This window comes from Passer montanus, unplaced genomic scaffold, assembly GCF_014805655.1.
Source record: "Passer montanus isolate IOZ18808 unplaced genomic scaffold, ASM1480565v1 scaffold114, whole genome shotgun sequence".
Lineage (NCBI taxonomy): Eukaryota > Metazoa > Chordata > Aves > Passeriformes > Passeridae > Passer > Passer montanus.
The window spans coordinates 1,522,043-1,538,177 of record NW_024358058.1 but is presented as its reverse complement, the minus strand read 5'-3'; the positions used below and the strand labels follow the sequence as shown (position 1 = coordinate 1,538,177).

The 16,135-nt window shown below is 45.2% G+C and overlaps 1 protein-coding gene across 9 annotated transcripts in view; it reads right to left on the bottom strand.

Moving 5' to 3' along the window:
- The window catches only part of DOT1L (DOT1 like histone lysine methyltransferase), a 77,314-nt gene that overhangs the window by 20,493 nt on the left and 40,686 nt on the right, over positions 1-16,135 (bottom strand). For all 9 annotated transcript variants that reach the window (XR_005626293.1, XR_005626294.1, XR_005626292.1 and 6 more), the window contains exons 10-19: positions 15,032-15,100; positions 11,652-11,758; positions 10,602-10,643; positions 8,826-8,909; positions 6,973-7,207; positions 6,116-6,229; positions 4,649-4,740; positions 1,800-1,901; positions 1,080-1,217; positions 77-202 (exon numbers count right to left, since the gene is read on the bottom strand). Coding sequence is in view for 6 of the 9 variants with exons in the window: in XM_039696797.1 (XP_039552731.1) it covers positions 77-202; positions 1,080-1,217; positions 1,800-1,901; positions 4,649-4,740; positions 6,116-6,229; positions 6,973-7,207; positions 8,826-8,909; positions 10,602-10,643; positions 11,652-11,758; positions 15,032-15,100 (1,109 nt within the window). In the remaining 3 variants the exon portion in view is untranslated. The remainder of the gene's footprint in view (positions 1-76; positions 203-1,079; positions 1,218-1,799; positions 1,902-4,648; positions 4,741-6,115; positions 6,230-6,972; positions 7,208-8,825; positions 8,910-10,601; positions 10,644-11,651; positions 11,759-15,031; positions 15,101-16,135) is intronic.

The window sequence follows — 16,135 nt, the reverse complement described above, 5'->3', positions numbered from 1 at the left end:
AGTGTAACACTCATAACTGGCCCATTGCCCAAGAGCTACCCCAAAGTGGTGACTCTGCATTTGTTTCTTGCTCTACCTGCAGTTCCAAACAGTGCTTTTGCTTCTCAGAAATCTGATTCTTCAAGGCCTGCTTCTCTTTCAGCAAGTTCTCCAGTGACAGCGTTGACCAATCCAGCTTCAGTTCCTCACAGCGAGCCTTCAGCTGCAGGGACAGGGACAAAGAGGTCAGAACACAGCTCTCAACTCTGCACCTGGGGTCCCAGCTGAAAACAGGAACTTTGCACTGAATGTACAGAAACCCCTTAACTCACTGAGTCCTCCCAGCTTTGTGCTAGGGAGTGTGGCAGGAGGTGGCCTGGCTCTTTCTAAAATAATGTTATCACCCACCCTCATTGCTTCCACATCCAGATATTCCCCTCATCTGCCTCCTGAGGAGGCTCAGCCTGGAGAAAAGGAGGCTCAGGGGGACCTTGTGGCTCTGCACAACTCCTGCCAGGAGGGGACAGCTGGGGGGGTCAGGCTCTGCTCTAGGGAACAGGGACATGAGAGGGAACAACCTCAAGTTGTGCCAGGAGAGGTTTAGATGGATAAAATTTCCTCACTGAAGGGTGGTCAGGCATTGGCACAGGTTGCCAGGGCAGTGGTGGAGTCCCCACCCCTGGCAGTGTTCAAACAATGGCTGTGACACTTGAGGACCTGGTGTTTTGGTGACCATGGTGGAGGTGCTGCTTCATGGTTGGACTTCAACATCTTACAGGTCTTTTCCCACATAACCAGTTCCATGATTCTCTGAGTTTGAGTTACCAAGATGAGCACCACAGAGCCAGCCCTGCACAAACTCCCTGCCCAGCCAGATCCAGACCCAGTGACATCCAGAGCTGTTTGGGGACATAGCTGAGGCCAGAGCCAGGATTTCCTTTGGGTAGATCAAGGGTAATAAAGGACTCCTGCAGGTTTCCCCCCATCACCCTCTGTTTCAAAGGACCCTGAGCAGCTGGGTGTTGTTTCAGCCCCATCCTGTGCCCTGTGCTCAGCCCAAGGGCAGCATGCCCTGTTCCCAGCCCAGGGGCTGCACCCACCAGCTGCAAGCTCTGGTTCCTGAGTTCACTGTTGTCCTTCTCCAGCTGTTTTGTCTGTTCTTTCAGCTGCTGGTTGTGAGCAGAGATTTCCTTCTGAGCCTGGATCAGGTCGTTGTACGTCAGAGCTTTAACTCCCAGCTAGAAGGTGAAGAGTGAGATCAGTCAATGAGGTCCTGACACCCTCATTCCTGGGGTCCTGACACCCAGTTCCTGGTGACTGTCCCATTCCCATGTGACACTGAGGACATCTACAGAACTCTGCAGCTCTCAGGACCTCCCCCAGCATTCTCCAAGGCACTTTGTGGCTGCTGGGGGATCACGAGGAGGGACACAAGGACCTTGGAGCTGCTGTTCCACCCCTTCAAGGGTAAAACTGGCATTTATGCTTTGCCAGCCAACAGAGCTCCCTGTGGAGGGCCCCCACATTTTCCTCCTGTGCTCCTGAGCTAGGCTGGCAGCACAGAGTTTGTTTGAGCAGCAGAGGATGAATCCTCCACCAAACCCCACCTGGCTGTGGTTTGTCCCCTTCCTTGGGCAGCAAGCACACAACAATTCCAACAATGAACACAAAACATTATCAGAGAGTGACACAGATTGGGCCTTTCTGAGCCTGATCTGCAAAGCAGGGGCTGAGGAGCTGAGACTGCTCTGGTCTCACTTAGCTGGACCAGAAATGTCTGCAGCAGCTGGCTCAGAAACATCCCCCCAGCACAGAGGTACCTCATCGAGCTTCTGCTGGAACAGGCGTTTGATTTCCTCTTTCTGGGCCTGGCAGTGGGTGAACAACTGCTGGGCTGTCCCCAGCAGCTGAGCATTCTTCTCCTGGAACAGGGCAAAAACACACTTTTAGCACCAGCAGCAGCATGGACCATCTCAAGGAGATTTGTGGAGCACTTTAGAGTGAACCTGGAGGCAGGAGAGCTCATCCAGCCCTGCCCCAGACTCCTGAGAGCCTGGATTTGTTGGGGTGTGATACTGGTGGAGTTAGGTCAGCTAAAAAGAGCTTTTAAGTAGATTTTTTCCTCCTGTATGGTAAAATACAATCAAGACAGTCTTAGAAACTCATTTTTATCCTCCTAGTGCAACGTGAAGCAGCAGCAATAATCACACCCCACAGAGCAGAAATAGAAGTGGAAAAGATTATCTGCATGAAATCTGCTCCCAAACAGGGAACTGGCTTTAAATCCCCAGAGCCCCAGCTCAGAGTTTCTCTGTCCAATACTCATAAAACAGATGCAGTAAATCAAAATACACTGGGGGGGAGGCAGGAACAAAGTCCTGAATAAGCCAAACCAGCTTTCCTACTTGTGCCACCATTATTTCAACAGGTCACCTCAGCCACTCTCAGCAATTCCCTGCCCAGAGCATTCCTTAACCAGGTCCCTGCTCCCTCAATCCATGGCCATGCACAGCAAAGGGCAGGACAGGAATGGCTGAAGAGCCTCATTTACCCAGCCCCAAATGCAGGATTAGTGCAGCAAGCACAGGGAGCTTTGGGATTATCCTGTTCTCCACCTTGTGCTGCTGAGGCCAAGCAGGGATTGCACAGACTGAGCCACTGCTCCAGGAAAAGTGGGCAACAGGGTCAAAAAGCACCTTGATCCTTTCCAACCTTAATAATTCCATGACTGATCTTCCAAGCAGGGAAGCAGCAGTGCTGGAAATTGCCCATGTGCAGGAACACACAGACCTGGCTTGGGAAAACAGTCCCTGCAATGCTAAAGGGGCTGCTCTGGGGGATGCTGGAAAATCAGTTTTGCTTTCAACACCAGGCATTTCATTCAGCCTTCCCAGGCACTGCAGGGGCTGACAGCTCCATCTAAGGGCACTCTGGGAAGCAGCAGCTGATTTCAAACTCATTATTACTGAGAGATTTTTATTGCACTTGAAAACCTTCCTGTAAGAGGGAGTTACTGAACAGACCATACCCAGCCCCTCAGCCAGCCAAGTTCTGCCTCTCTCAGGTTTAATTTGCCATGTAACACTCCATAAAAATATTTTCATACTGAATTCCTCATTTTAACATTCAAAAGTGTGGAGCAGCTGTTGGACACCATCACCAAGAGATGACTTTTCCACACCCCTGATTCATTCTCTGTGCAGGGCACAACCCTTGCACACCATCATTTCATTTGTGCAGGAGACAAGTACACTTCATGCTGACTCTCCTGACAAGTGCAAAACAAGCAGAAAAATCTGCTGCTTAAGGAAAAAGATGAAAGTTCTAAGTGCTGATTGACTGTGAAAGCAAATGGAAATAAGCACAGAAAAAGAGGTTTCCATGAACACCAAACCAGAACCAACCACTTCCCAGTAAGGAATGGGGTGGCAAAAGTTAATCTCTCTCCTCTGGAGAGTTCCCAATATGGACAACACTGTGCAAAAATCCTGTGGCTTTCTTCTGACACTCTCACAAAGACTACAGAGTAAAGGAAAGCTTCCACAGGGAATGCCAAAAGCCAGACCTGGAGAGAATTCCAGACTGGTTTGGGTTGGGAGGGTCCTCAAAGCCCACCCAGTCCCATCCCTGCCATGGCAGGGACACCTCCCACTGTCCCAGGCTGCTCCCAGCCCTGTCCAGCCTGGCCTTGGGCACTGCCAGGGATCCAGGGGCAGCCACAGCTGCTCTGGGCACCCCAAGCCAGGGCCTGCCCACCCTCACAGGGAACAATTCCTGCCCAATCTCCCATCCAGCCCTGCCCTGTGGCACTGGCAGCCATTCCCTGGCTCCTGTCCCTTGTCCCCAGTCCCTCTGCAGCTCTCCTGAAGCCCTTTAGGCCCTGCAAGGTTTTAAGTTCAAGTTTAATTCTGAGCATTATGGGGAAAGCTCCTCCACAGAAATAGCAGAACAAACCCATCAAGGCTAATTGATACATCAATGAAATAATTAATCACTGAGACAATGCAAGGCAAGGAGGTGTTCAGGCAGGAGATCTCCTCCCTCTGCTGGTGGCTCCATGGCAGACAAACATCCCAGAGCACAGCTCCAGGACCCTCCTTGCCTTTCCACGTTTTCCTGTCCATGATTTGGGACATTTGCACTTTGCCCATCAGTGCAATCCAACCCATTCTGATATCAACACCAAGATTGCTCTGCTAAATCCCCACAACCAGTGATGACACTTTGGCTTGCTTAATCCAAGTTCTCTGAACTGTGGTTTATAGAATCCTGGAATTGGTTTGGGCTGGGAAGGACCCATCCCCTAGGAGTGTCCAAGGCCAGGCTGGACAGGGCTTGGAGCAGCCTGGGACAGTGGAAGGTGTCCCTGCCATGGCAGGGGTGGCACTGGATGGGCTGTGAGATCTCTCCCAACCCAAACCACCCCAGGATTCTGTGATTTTAAGTCAGCATTGCAGGTGTCAGAGGGAATAGGGGAGGTGCAGCTTTCTCACTGTGCAGATTTAAACACACAAAAAATGAGTTTAGCAACAAAATCCCCTGGCAGTTGTTCAGCCTAAGCAGCACTGGTGTAATTGCACACCATTCCCATCTCCAGCACTCTTCCCCACATCCAAGGAACTTCAGAGTCTGGTAATTTTGTTTAGAAATATTAAAAAATGAGACCCACCTTTTCCTGCTCCAGTAACTGTTGCAGGCTTGCTTTGTACTGAGGAGTTTTCATGTATGCCATGAACTGCATGTACTGGATCTTAAATGAGTCTGCAAAATAAATCAGATGAGGAATTTCAGCAGGGTAAATGCCATGCCCCTGTTTGCCCCCATTTCCCCCCTGGCCACCTCTCCTCACTTGTCTCTCTCTTGCTTTTGATTTGAACTCTAAGCCAGACTAAATCATGAAAAATGGAAATTAAATAATAAATAAATAGATAAAATAAAAATAAATCAGATGGGGAATTTCAGCAGGGTAAATGCCATGCCCTGTCCACCCCTATTTCCTCCCTGGCCAGCTCCCCTCACTTTTCTCTCCCTTGCTTTTGATTTGGACTCAAAGTCAGACTAAGCCATTGAGGATGGATTTAGGAACATGCTGAAAATGCCTCTCCTGGCACAAAAGGAACTCTTGGATCCATCAGGTCCAATGGAATCCATCCACCCTGCCTTAAACATTCCTCAAAATCACTCCTTTGCCACGAAATAGCCCTCAAAAATCCCTCATTTGCCACAAAACATCCCTCCAAAAAACAAAATCACTATTTTGCCACAAAATATCCCTCAAAATCACTATTTTGCCACAAAACAACTCTTCAAAAATCACTTTTTTTGCCACAAAATATCCCTCAAAATCACTATTTTGTCGTAAAATATCCCTCAAAAAAACTCTTTGGCCACAAAATATCCCTCAAAATCATTCTTTTACCACAAAATATTCCTCAAAAAATCACTCTTTTGCCACAAAATAACTCTTTTGCCTCCAAAAAAAAAAAAACCAACACTTTTTTTGCCACAAAATATTCCTCAAAAAAAAAAACCACTCTTTTGCCACAAAATATCCCTTTATCTCACTATTTTTCTCTCTCTTCCACAAGGAATCAGCCGTGACTGGCACAGCAGCAGGAGAGCCCAAGGTAAGGACACCTCTGTACCCTTGGTCCCCAGGCAGGACCCCTCAGCCACATTCCCAGAGCATCCTGGACTGGCTCCTGCCCAATGCCAAAAGCCAGAAATATCTGGGAGGGGACAGGCAGCAGAAGGTAAAAAAAAAAAAAAAACCAACTCCAGGTTTTTCCTTAAATCAGCTCCTGCATTTTCCAACCACACCTTTGTGACCTGAGCCTCTCAGGCAGGAGCTCATTTATGGCTCTGAGGAGTGGTGCTCCCCAGGATTAAGAGAATGGTTGCATTTCAAATAAAGCTATTTCTGCCTTTCCTGCTCACTCCAGGCTCGCTGCCTGTAGTGCCAAAGGAGAGATGAAACAACATCAGAGAGCAAATGCAGAGTAAAACACCAACTTCAGCAGGAGGGGGGGACTTGTGGAGATACCCAAGGATGTGGGGCAGGCAGGGGAAGGTGGGGAGGAGAGAATCCCCCTCCTGCCCCATGCAAAACCCCAAAAGGGGGGTGGGCAGGCCTCACCTAGCAGCTTCTGTAGTGCAGGGGGGGTGGGTGTCACCAGGAGCTGGTTGGACGAATGCCGTTGCACTTTAGGAGGTAGTTGGTAAAATGGGCTATGAGGTGACTTGTAGGCATCTGCAGAGACACAAACACAACCTCAGGTCAGCACACAGTGTTTGGGGAAAGGACAGGGGCTTTACCACTGAAAACATGGCACAGAATGCTGGAAATGGAGGGACCATCCCTGGCAGTGCCCAAGGCTGGCTTGGACAGGGCTGGGAGCAGCCTGGGCCAGTGGGAGGTGTCCCTGCCATGGCAGGGCTGGCACTGGATGGGCTTTGAGGTCTCTTCCACGACAAACCATCCTGGGATTCTGTGATTTTGAGTCGGCATTGCCAGTGGGGCATAGAGGGAGATTTGTAATGAGATCCAGCAGCTTGGTCCATAAACTCAGAGCTCCAAACACATCCACACACTGCTCCAAAGTGCTTGGAAGGGTCTCTGTGATCCATCCCAGGAGCAGCAGCTCAGAGAAGGCAACAGCCCCAGCTCCTGGCTGAGTAACCACAGACCCATCCCACCCCCAGCCCCATCAACACATAATCACCATCAATCACCATTAATCCCACCCCCAAACCATCAGTACATGAATGCCATCACCATTAACACATTAATCACCATCAATTCATTAATCCCACCCCCATCCCCATTAACACATCCATCACCATCAATCCCATCACCACCTCAAGGGCAGCTCTGCTCTGCTGGCAACAGGGAAGTCATGCCACAAAATCCAACTCAACCTGGCAACAAAGGAAAAACCAGCACATCCAGAGCTTCAGAGACTTATCCAGGCTCCTCCACACCCCTGCACTCACCCTGAGGAGAGGATGAAGATGTCTGGGAGACAGTCTGAGCATGCAGAAGTTCTAGTGCAGTTTGGTTCTTCTTGGTCTTGCGCTCAGTGCTCGCCGTGTTCATTTTCTTGGGGCGCCCTCGTTTCCTCCCTGCCATTTTCCTGCCCTTCTTACTCAGCTTCTTCTTCCTGGCCTTGGAGGGAGATGGCTTTTTAACAGAATTTGCTGCAGCTTTTTCTTCTTCAGCACCAGAATCCTGGGAGATTTTGAAAAAATTTGGTCATTTTTACCTCCATATGCAGCATTCCTTTTCAGCAAACATTAATAATGGTGTTTCATTTTTATTAATGAAATAAATTTCTGATATTTTATATATCTATACATACATACATACATATATATACACACATATATATAAATAAAAAATCAGAAATAACGGTGCTTTATTATTATTAATTAAATATATTTCCGATATTTTATATATGTGAAATATAGCTGAAATAATGGTGTTTCATTATTATTAATGAAAGCTATTTCTGATATTATACATATCATATGAGAAATAATGTTTCTGGAAATAAACTGATGCATTGTAGACATTGTGGACTTGCTTGGAATAAGAGCTGTCCCCAAGGGGTTGAGCTTATTCTCTTCTGGACTTATTCACTGTGGAAAATGGATTTATAGACAATTTTAAAGTTTGACAGAAGGCTTACAGTGTATCTGTATGTAAGCTTTGAGATAAGAAATGCTGACTCAGAAATGCCATGGAATAGGACAGACATTGTTGAGAGAAATGGAACTAGAAACAAGTTTTAAAAGGTAGCTTTACAAAAAAGACTACATACTTTAGAGAAATTAAACTATGAAAGATGCATTGTAGTAGGACCCACGAGGGGTAATTTTAGATGATTGGCTTTAAGGCATTTACAGCATGGTGTGGCTAAAGCTGATAGGTCAAGAAATGTTTATAACATATTGTAATTAGAAAATAGTTAGCTTCTGATTGTGATGGTGTGAATTATAACATCTGCATTGTCTCAGCCTTCTCATGAGACTGAAAATAGATTAATTGTTTTTAAAGCACCTCTCAGTTGACCCATCTCTAAGTCAGAAAAAAGTCTAATCCAACAATTCATTAAAGAAAAGAAAATCCTGAGGGAGGGGAACTTCAGGCAGGATGAGATGGGATAGTGGGCAGGAATTGTTCCCTGGCAGGGTGGGCAGGCCCTGGCTTGGGGTGCCCAGAGCAGCTGTGGCTGCCCCTGGATCCCTGGCAGTGCCCAAGGCCAGGCTGGACAGGGCTGGGAGCAGCCTGGGACAGTGGGAGGTGTCCCTGCCATGGCAGGGGTGGCTCTAGATGGGCTTGGAGGTCCCTTCCAGCCAAACTGTTCTGTGATTCTGTTAAATCTGTACCTGCTGTCTAACAAAAGCTGATTATTCATCCTTCCCTGACTACATTCTTCAACTGAATTTCACTCAAAGCTCAGAGCTCTATCAATACTTTATATTTTTGGCCATGAACAGGCAGTGCATTTCTCACAGCATTACCCAAGAAAGGAAATGAGTCTTTGCAGAAGACTCAGCACACTCTGAACTCCATTCAGGCTGTGACTCAGGGACAGCTCTGCAAACTCCTGCTGCATGCAAGCGAGGGTGGACAACCAACTATTCATCTTGCAACACCTTTTTTTTATTTCTTCCAGAATTAGTGGTGCAACTCCCAAGAGCAGCTTTTATTAACTCACTCCATCATATTTTTGGGCACAGCAAGAGCTCCAGAGTAAAACCTTCCCACAGAGGGAGGCTCCTGCTGGCTCAGAGCATGAGCTCAGGCACGGGAAGCACCAGCACCAGAACTGCAGGAGGCTCACCTTGTTCTCCTGGACCTTCGTTGGAGTCGTTGTGTTACTTTTGTTTTCTCTTTGTTGACGACGTCTAGCTGCCTCTTGTTCCTCCTGGGGAGAGGGGAGGGGACATTTCGCCATTTGCTCATCTGTTTATCACTTTTTAATACAGATCATCTTCTTTCCCAGCTTCATTTCCCACAAGAAAAGGGAACAAACTCCCTCTTGGCTCAGACCACACTCAGGTGTGAACAAATCCTTTTCCACCTCCACAGGGGATTAAATCTCAACCTCTTCCCATATTCTCCCCTCCCAGCCCCATCCTGCTGTATCAAGTTTCCTTTTAAATATTTTGGGGTTATCATTATTATTATTATCATTATTAGTATTTGTATTAATAATAAAAGCAACAATAATACTCTTATATTAATATTATATTCATGCTATATTAAAATTGTATTAATGTTGTTAATATTATTAATATGTGTTGTTATTGTTATTATAATTTACTATATCTAATATAAAAATAATATGGAAAATATAAAAATATATTATATATTTATTATTATTATTATTATTATTATTATTATTATTATTATTATTATTATTATTATTAAATAACAACAACAATAATACTAGTAATAATACTACTACTAATAATAAGTAGTTATGATCATAATTATTATTATAATGAACATTTCAATAGCTTCCCCACATCCCCAACATTTCATGGTGACTCTTTAAAATTAAAATCTTCCACGACTGGAAATGGCAAAGCCATTAATCATCATCTCATTCAACTTCAGCCAAGTTTATTGAGGTGACTAATCAAAAACCAAAGCATCAACTTTTCAGGCTGATTTTCTCCCAGGCTGACAGGAAATTTTCCTGCTCAGAAAAAGTCTCTTTTTCTCTCAGAAAAAAAAGAAAAAAAAAAAAACAAACCCAAAACTTCTTTCAGACAGGAAATTTCCAGGAGCTCAAAGTCAAAGCCTTTCCTGCACCTCCCAGGTGAGGTTTAATCTGCAGAAGATTTCTGGCAATTCTAACATTCCTTTGATTTAAGCACATTATGAACCAAACCAGTGGCAGGTTTAAGTGTGAAGAGCAGGGAAGGTCAGAAGTACCCTGATTTTCTTTTTTTTCTATTTTTTTCCTCTAAGAAGTCTTTTTTGCCCCAAATTTGAGTGGAGCAATCTGAAATAATTCCCTTTCAGAGCCCCCATGAGTCTGTTCTTATACAAAGCCAGTCAGCCTGAGGATGAACATTCACCTGAAATTTTAAATTAAGTGGCTTCACTTAATTCTCTTCCTGGGAATCCACTGATTATTTCAGGTTAACACAGCCCTGCACAGTCCCAAAAACTCTCTGGCATTTTAATTCCACGTGTAACAGCCCAGGCTGCAGCAAATGACAACTCACTCTGTGCCTCCAATGGCACATCCCAAAAGGAACATTTCAGAGCATTGTTCAGCTTCATTTCAGGAGCTGAGCACTGGGACAGATTCAAACCATCATTCCCTTCTTTAATTCCAGTTCTTTAATGAAGAAATAGCTCATTACAGACCTCCAGTGCAAGGTAAAAGCACCTTGGGGCTGCCCCATTAATTCTCTATTAGAAATCCCTTGGACATGATTGAATTAGTGCTTGATGGCATCTGAGACTTCCCTTCAATTAGCTCCATGTTCTTTGCCTAGCAAGAAAATCTGATTTCCAATCAATTCTCTCCACCTGTGATTAAATTCCTCACAGTGGCTGTTCCCTTACTTGGAGTTTTCTACAGAAAATGATTGAAACTTACCCTGAGTTTTGGATTTTTGAGACTAGAAAAATAGTTTTCAAGCTGAAAATAGAAAGAGAAGAGAGTCATCCTCAAAACCATGACAGATGAACACAGAAGAATAAAATATTAGCTTAAAACAAGTGCAGAACTGCAGAAATTCTGACTGCTTTGCTTCTGATAAGCTACATCAAGAAGCCATTTGCATTCATTCTTTCCAGGCAGCCAGCCTGTTGTGTAACAGGGCATAATCCAACCTCTGCAAGGTTTTATCATCCCCACCACTGCCTGGCCTTGTTTTAAAGCTTTGTGTCACATATCTCCCCTCAGCAGAGGCTGATTTTCAATGAAGTTATTTGCACTGAAGCTGCTGCACCCTCGTACTCCAGCATTTATCTGCTCTCTGGCACATTCCTGAACAAAAGCTTTATTAGGCTACAGCAGAGTAAGGAAAACAGCCTTACCATCCCACTGCAAAAACCTGGGGGTGGGATAAATAATTTCTCCACAAAATTTTTCATTTCCAAAGGGTTTGTTGGGTTTTATGAGGACCTTGGGGGCTTTTTGGTGGGAGGGTTGGTGGGGTTTTTTTGGGGAGGGGCTGTTGCATGGGTATTTATTGTTATTGGTTGGTTTGGGGTTTTTTTGTTTAGTTTTTTTTCAATTTAAAAGAACTGTGAATGCATCATCATTGTTGTGGAGCTTGGGCTGCTTCTACAGCAGCTGAGAATTGTACTAAAATTGAGATTTACTGGTTGAATATGACTGAGTGAAATGGTCTGTGCACCACAGAGGAATCAAAGCCCCACTGAGTCTTTCCTCTGTGAGGAAAGGACAGCAGGAGTGCCCAGTTCTGAGCAGCTGCAGAAAGAATTTGATCAGTGAATCTCAGTAAACCAGCACTGCCCTTAACCCCAGGGTGTGTGGAGCCCTGAGCAGGCAGCTTGCACGCTCAGGTGTGTAAGCCCACAAAGGGACAGGAACACGAGTCTCAGGCAGAAGGATGTGGAGCTGGAAGGTGCTGCCAGGAGCAGGGCACAGGCTCTGGCCCCTGGCAGCCCTGGTACTCACTATGGTTCTGTCAATGGTGTGCAGGTAGTAGGAGACTGGCTTCCCCGTCCAGGACACGGAGCCCTTCAGTGGTGACAGCTCCACAACCCTCATGATAGTGCCAATATCTGTGGGAGGAGAGGGGAAACTCACTGAGACCAGCCAGGCACCAACTGCAGTATTCACATGCCCTCTGAACAGAGACAGAATTCTCTCTCTCAGGTTTTTCCCTGGAGAAGCACAGAGGGAAAACAATTCTTATCTCATTTACTGCTCTTGTTGTTTTGTGAACATGTAGAAGGTGTTGGGAAGATTATTTACCTAAAAGAATTTAATTATTATATTTTAGTGATAGTCCTTTAATTCATTAACCAATTAGATCCACACATGTGTGTCAGGACTGTCAGCTGACAGTACACATTTTCAATAGCAGTTAAAATTTAGAAGTATGATATAGTATAATATATATCTTTTCATTATAGTATAATCTAATATAGTTTTAATAAAGTGAGTATTCAGCATTCCAGATGCCAATCATTTTCCTTTGTTGGGGGCACCCTGATTTTACAACAACCAACACAGAGAAATCTGGTTTGCAGATCCTCCAGTAAAACACTGCTGGGAATTGAAAGGGAATTTCTTACTCTGTGCTACGTGCACCCCACAGGAAAGCAACATGTGGGACATGTACCTTCCAGCCAGCCACCCCAGAGTGAGTTACTTCTGGCCAGCAGAGCTGTGTCCCAGACAACTTTTCCAAGGAACAACACATGTGTGTGACAGGGTTGAGTTCAACAGCCCCAGAACGTCACCAGCCCAGCCCCTGTCAGCTGCAGCTGCCCCATATTTGGGCTGGGCACAAACATGTTTTGGGTTTGCTTTCTTGTCTATATTTGTTTTGTTCTCCAGAATTAATAGCATGGGGATGTGCCTTAAACATTCCCACAACCACTGAGTGAGTGGCAGGGCTGCAGGAGAAATTATGGCACGTTTCTAATTAAACAAAAATGACCCAGAAGAGGCCAAAAGCGAGGCTTGGGATTCAGCAACCTCAACCACTATTTTAACCACATTTTAATACTTGTTTTCATTTGTCCCAACTCTTTCCACATTTCCACTTCTTCCCACAGATGGAATTACTAAGGACAAAAGTGGAGCTGAGGGAACTGGTGCCTCCTTTTTAAAGCTTGATCTTTCCCAGGGTTTTGTATAAATTATTTAAATGTTCATACTCCAGATCAGAGTATTAGACAGACAGGTGAGACGTGACTCAAGGCATGCTCAGGCACCAAAAAAAGCCTTGATGAATACAAGTGTTAGGGAAACCTTGTGGGGCAGCACAGAGGCAGCAGAGCAGTGACATTCCCTGCTCCATGTGCAGCACCCTGGCCATGCTGGGGATGGCATTTCCCTGGGAGTGTCACTTGGAACAGGCCACTGGAACAAGCCCCTGGCCCAGCACATCCCACACGAGACCATTTGATGTTGGTATTTCCCAACATAATATGATCTCAGGGATTGCCTAAAATAATAATAAGCTCTAACATTTATTCACACAATTCCCCCTGTTTGTAGCATATAAATAATAAACCCTAAAAATTAGCCCCTTATAAATAATAAGCCCTAAAATTTATCTACACAATTTCCCCCTGTTTGTAGCATAGTAAGGTAATTTTCTTTCAGGACCTTTTATCTGAATGCCTAGAAGTTTCCTACTGGTGGAAACTGTTGGCTCTCCTTTGCTAAGCCTCCCACCCATCCAAACTCCAATTAATCATCTCAATATAATTTTAACATCAGCATTTCCATTCAGCATTAAGTAACAGCTGAGATCTGAAACTTCAGCATTCTAGAAAACACTCCCAATGAATCCAGGCTGGGCTGAGAGCTGGGATGGGATAAAGCTCTGGCTCAACTGGCAGAGGCAGCCAGGGCTGCTCTGAGGTGAAAGAGCAGCACAGAGAGAAGGGAATGGGAAAAATCCAGGAAAGAAAAGGCTTGAGAGGCCTAATCCCTGTATTTTTGTGGGCAGGACTAATTGAAACCTCTCCAAGTGCATTTTTTTATTTCCTCAAGGTCTGGTGGGCTCTGCAAGAGGGCCCAAGTTTCACTCAGGCTCTCTTTGCCTCATTAGCAAACTGGCAGCCTGGTCCCAGCTCTCCTGAGGCTTGAGGAGTTCCAGGAGCATCATTCCACCCTTTTTCCCTTTGATTTTCAAATCCATGCCTCCAAAGAATTGGCAGTCCAGCACCCAAGGTTCAACAAGGTTCCAAACCACATGGGGCCTAAAACCAGAATTTCAAACAGGGAAGAAAAGTGCAGGTTTGGGTGTCTGATGTGTGGGACATCCACAAGAATTTCAGCTTAAAAATAACTCCCAAGGGCACAATTTGCTTCATGACAGTCCAAAAATTACTATTCTTCAAAAGCAGCTTAGGCCAAAATTAGACAGAATTAGACAGCACAGCTTGAGATTTGGAACTCAGTGTGTTGCTCCCCATGTTTGCACAGGGAGGGAATGAGGGGGGTTTGATTTAAGGGAAATTTAGCACTGACACAGTAAATACATGTAAACCCCAGCTTGGACTGCTCTTCTGCTTGAGAAATTTCAATTAAAATCTTGAACTGGAAGGGACCCACAAAGAACATCAGTCCAGCTTCTGCAGAGACACCCCAATTTCAACAGTGAAAGTCAGAAAAGGTCAAAACCAACCACATGGAATGTCCCAAAACCTCCTTAAACTGCAGCTCAGGTCCTTGCAAAGGACAAGGCTGCCAAACACAGTCTGGCCTGTTCAGAGGAGAAGGAAACCACGACCCTGTGCTGGCAATGAACCAAACCCAGGGCCTGGGTGTGGCTGGGAGAGGTTTGTTTGCTCAATACACAGCACAGGAGATGTTCAAAGGTGAACATTTCACACGGCCCTGGAATGGTTTGGGTTGGGAAGGACCTCAAAGCCCATCCAGTGCCATGGCAGGGACACCTCCCACTGTCCCCTGAGCCTTAGGAATCCTGCCTGGTGGGACTGACCTGCCTGGATTTAGGGTGTAGGGAACTCCCCTGTGAGTCAGGGCTGCTCTTTGTGGCTGAAGGAATGAATCACACCCTTGAACTCCTGATTTCTCTGCAGCTCAGAGACACCTTGATGGAACCAACACCAAAACACAGCAGCACAAACCCCATCACAAGTGTCTGCTTCTCTCTTTAAATAAATTCTAAATTGATTTTAAATTGTCCTCTCCTCTTTTTAAATAGATTTTAAGTACCTGTCACTTAGTGTGCACTAACAATCCAGTAACATTTTCTACTTAAACGACTCTAAAAAGCAGTAACACCCCCCAGACATTTTCAGATAATGAACATCCACAACTGTAATGAACAATAAAAAGGGCAATCATACCACTCAAGTTTCGACTGTTAATTCTAAAATTTAGAGGTGCAAAAGGTTTTGAGGACACAATTCTCCCACCTGGAAAAAGGAGAAAAAAAAACAAAAACAAAGAGCACAGTCAGCTCCATTGTTTGTTCTAGAAGTAACTACTTATTAAATATAACCCAGTACAGAGCCCTAAACAGCAGTCCTATAAAACTGCCCCTTGTATAGCATTAAAAAACAAATAAATCCCTTAATTCTCATTCTGAGAGCCCCAAGAAAGCCAAGCCATGATTCCTGCCAGGTGACACCTCAAGGATCGTTTAAAATGACAGATTTGAAACACTCAGAATAAAAAAAAGCATGTTAAGTCTCAGTGGCAATCTAAAGAAATTTCAATTATCTCCATCCTACGTGGGATCTTTTATACACAAGCCCCCAAAGCCCTTTAATTTAGAGGCCACTAATCTCCATTTCATGGGTATTTGGGGTCATTCAGCAGAGCCTGAAGCACACTCTGGGAAGAGAAATCAGGTTTCATCATTGTAAAGGGTTCTTGAAACATCTCCACCTTCCCACTGCTCTCAAGCCACCATTAAACAAGTTTGAACACTAAAAAACAATCCAGTTAAATTAAAGAAAACAGCTTAAGTTTGGGGGTTTTATGGTTTGCAGCAGAGCCCAAAAGTCACATTATTTATTTCAGCACAAAGCTATGCCATGGGAAGCCACAGCTGCTTTGTTCACACCACATATTTTTCTTTTCAGAAATTGTTATTTCTGTCATTTCTGCCACAACCAAGTAAAATTGTTACTTTTCCCAGTGGTTAAGAGCAAAGGAAAGACACTCAGGGCAATGGAGAGGCCATTGTGGGGTTTGGGGGTGTCCCCAGGCTGCAGTGTGGCTTCCCAGGAGCACCCAGTGACACTGGCCCAGTTTTTATGGAATTGTGCAACCATTAAGGCTGGAAAAGACCTTTAAGATCATCAAGTCCAACCATCAAAGTGCATCCCACCAAACCCTGTCCTCAAGTGTCACCTCCCCACAGGTTTGGAGCATTTCCAAAACCAGGAGTTAACACCCAGCTCTAAATGAGCCAGCAACAGGAGAAGTGAATTCTGTATGGAATT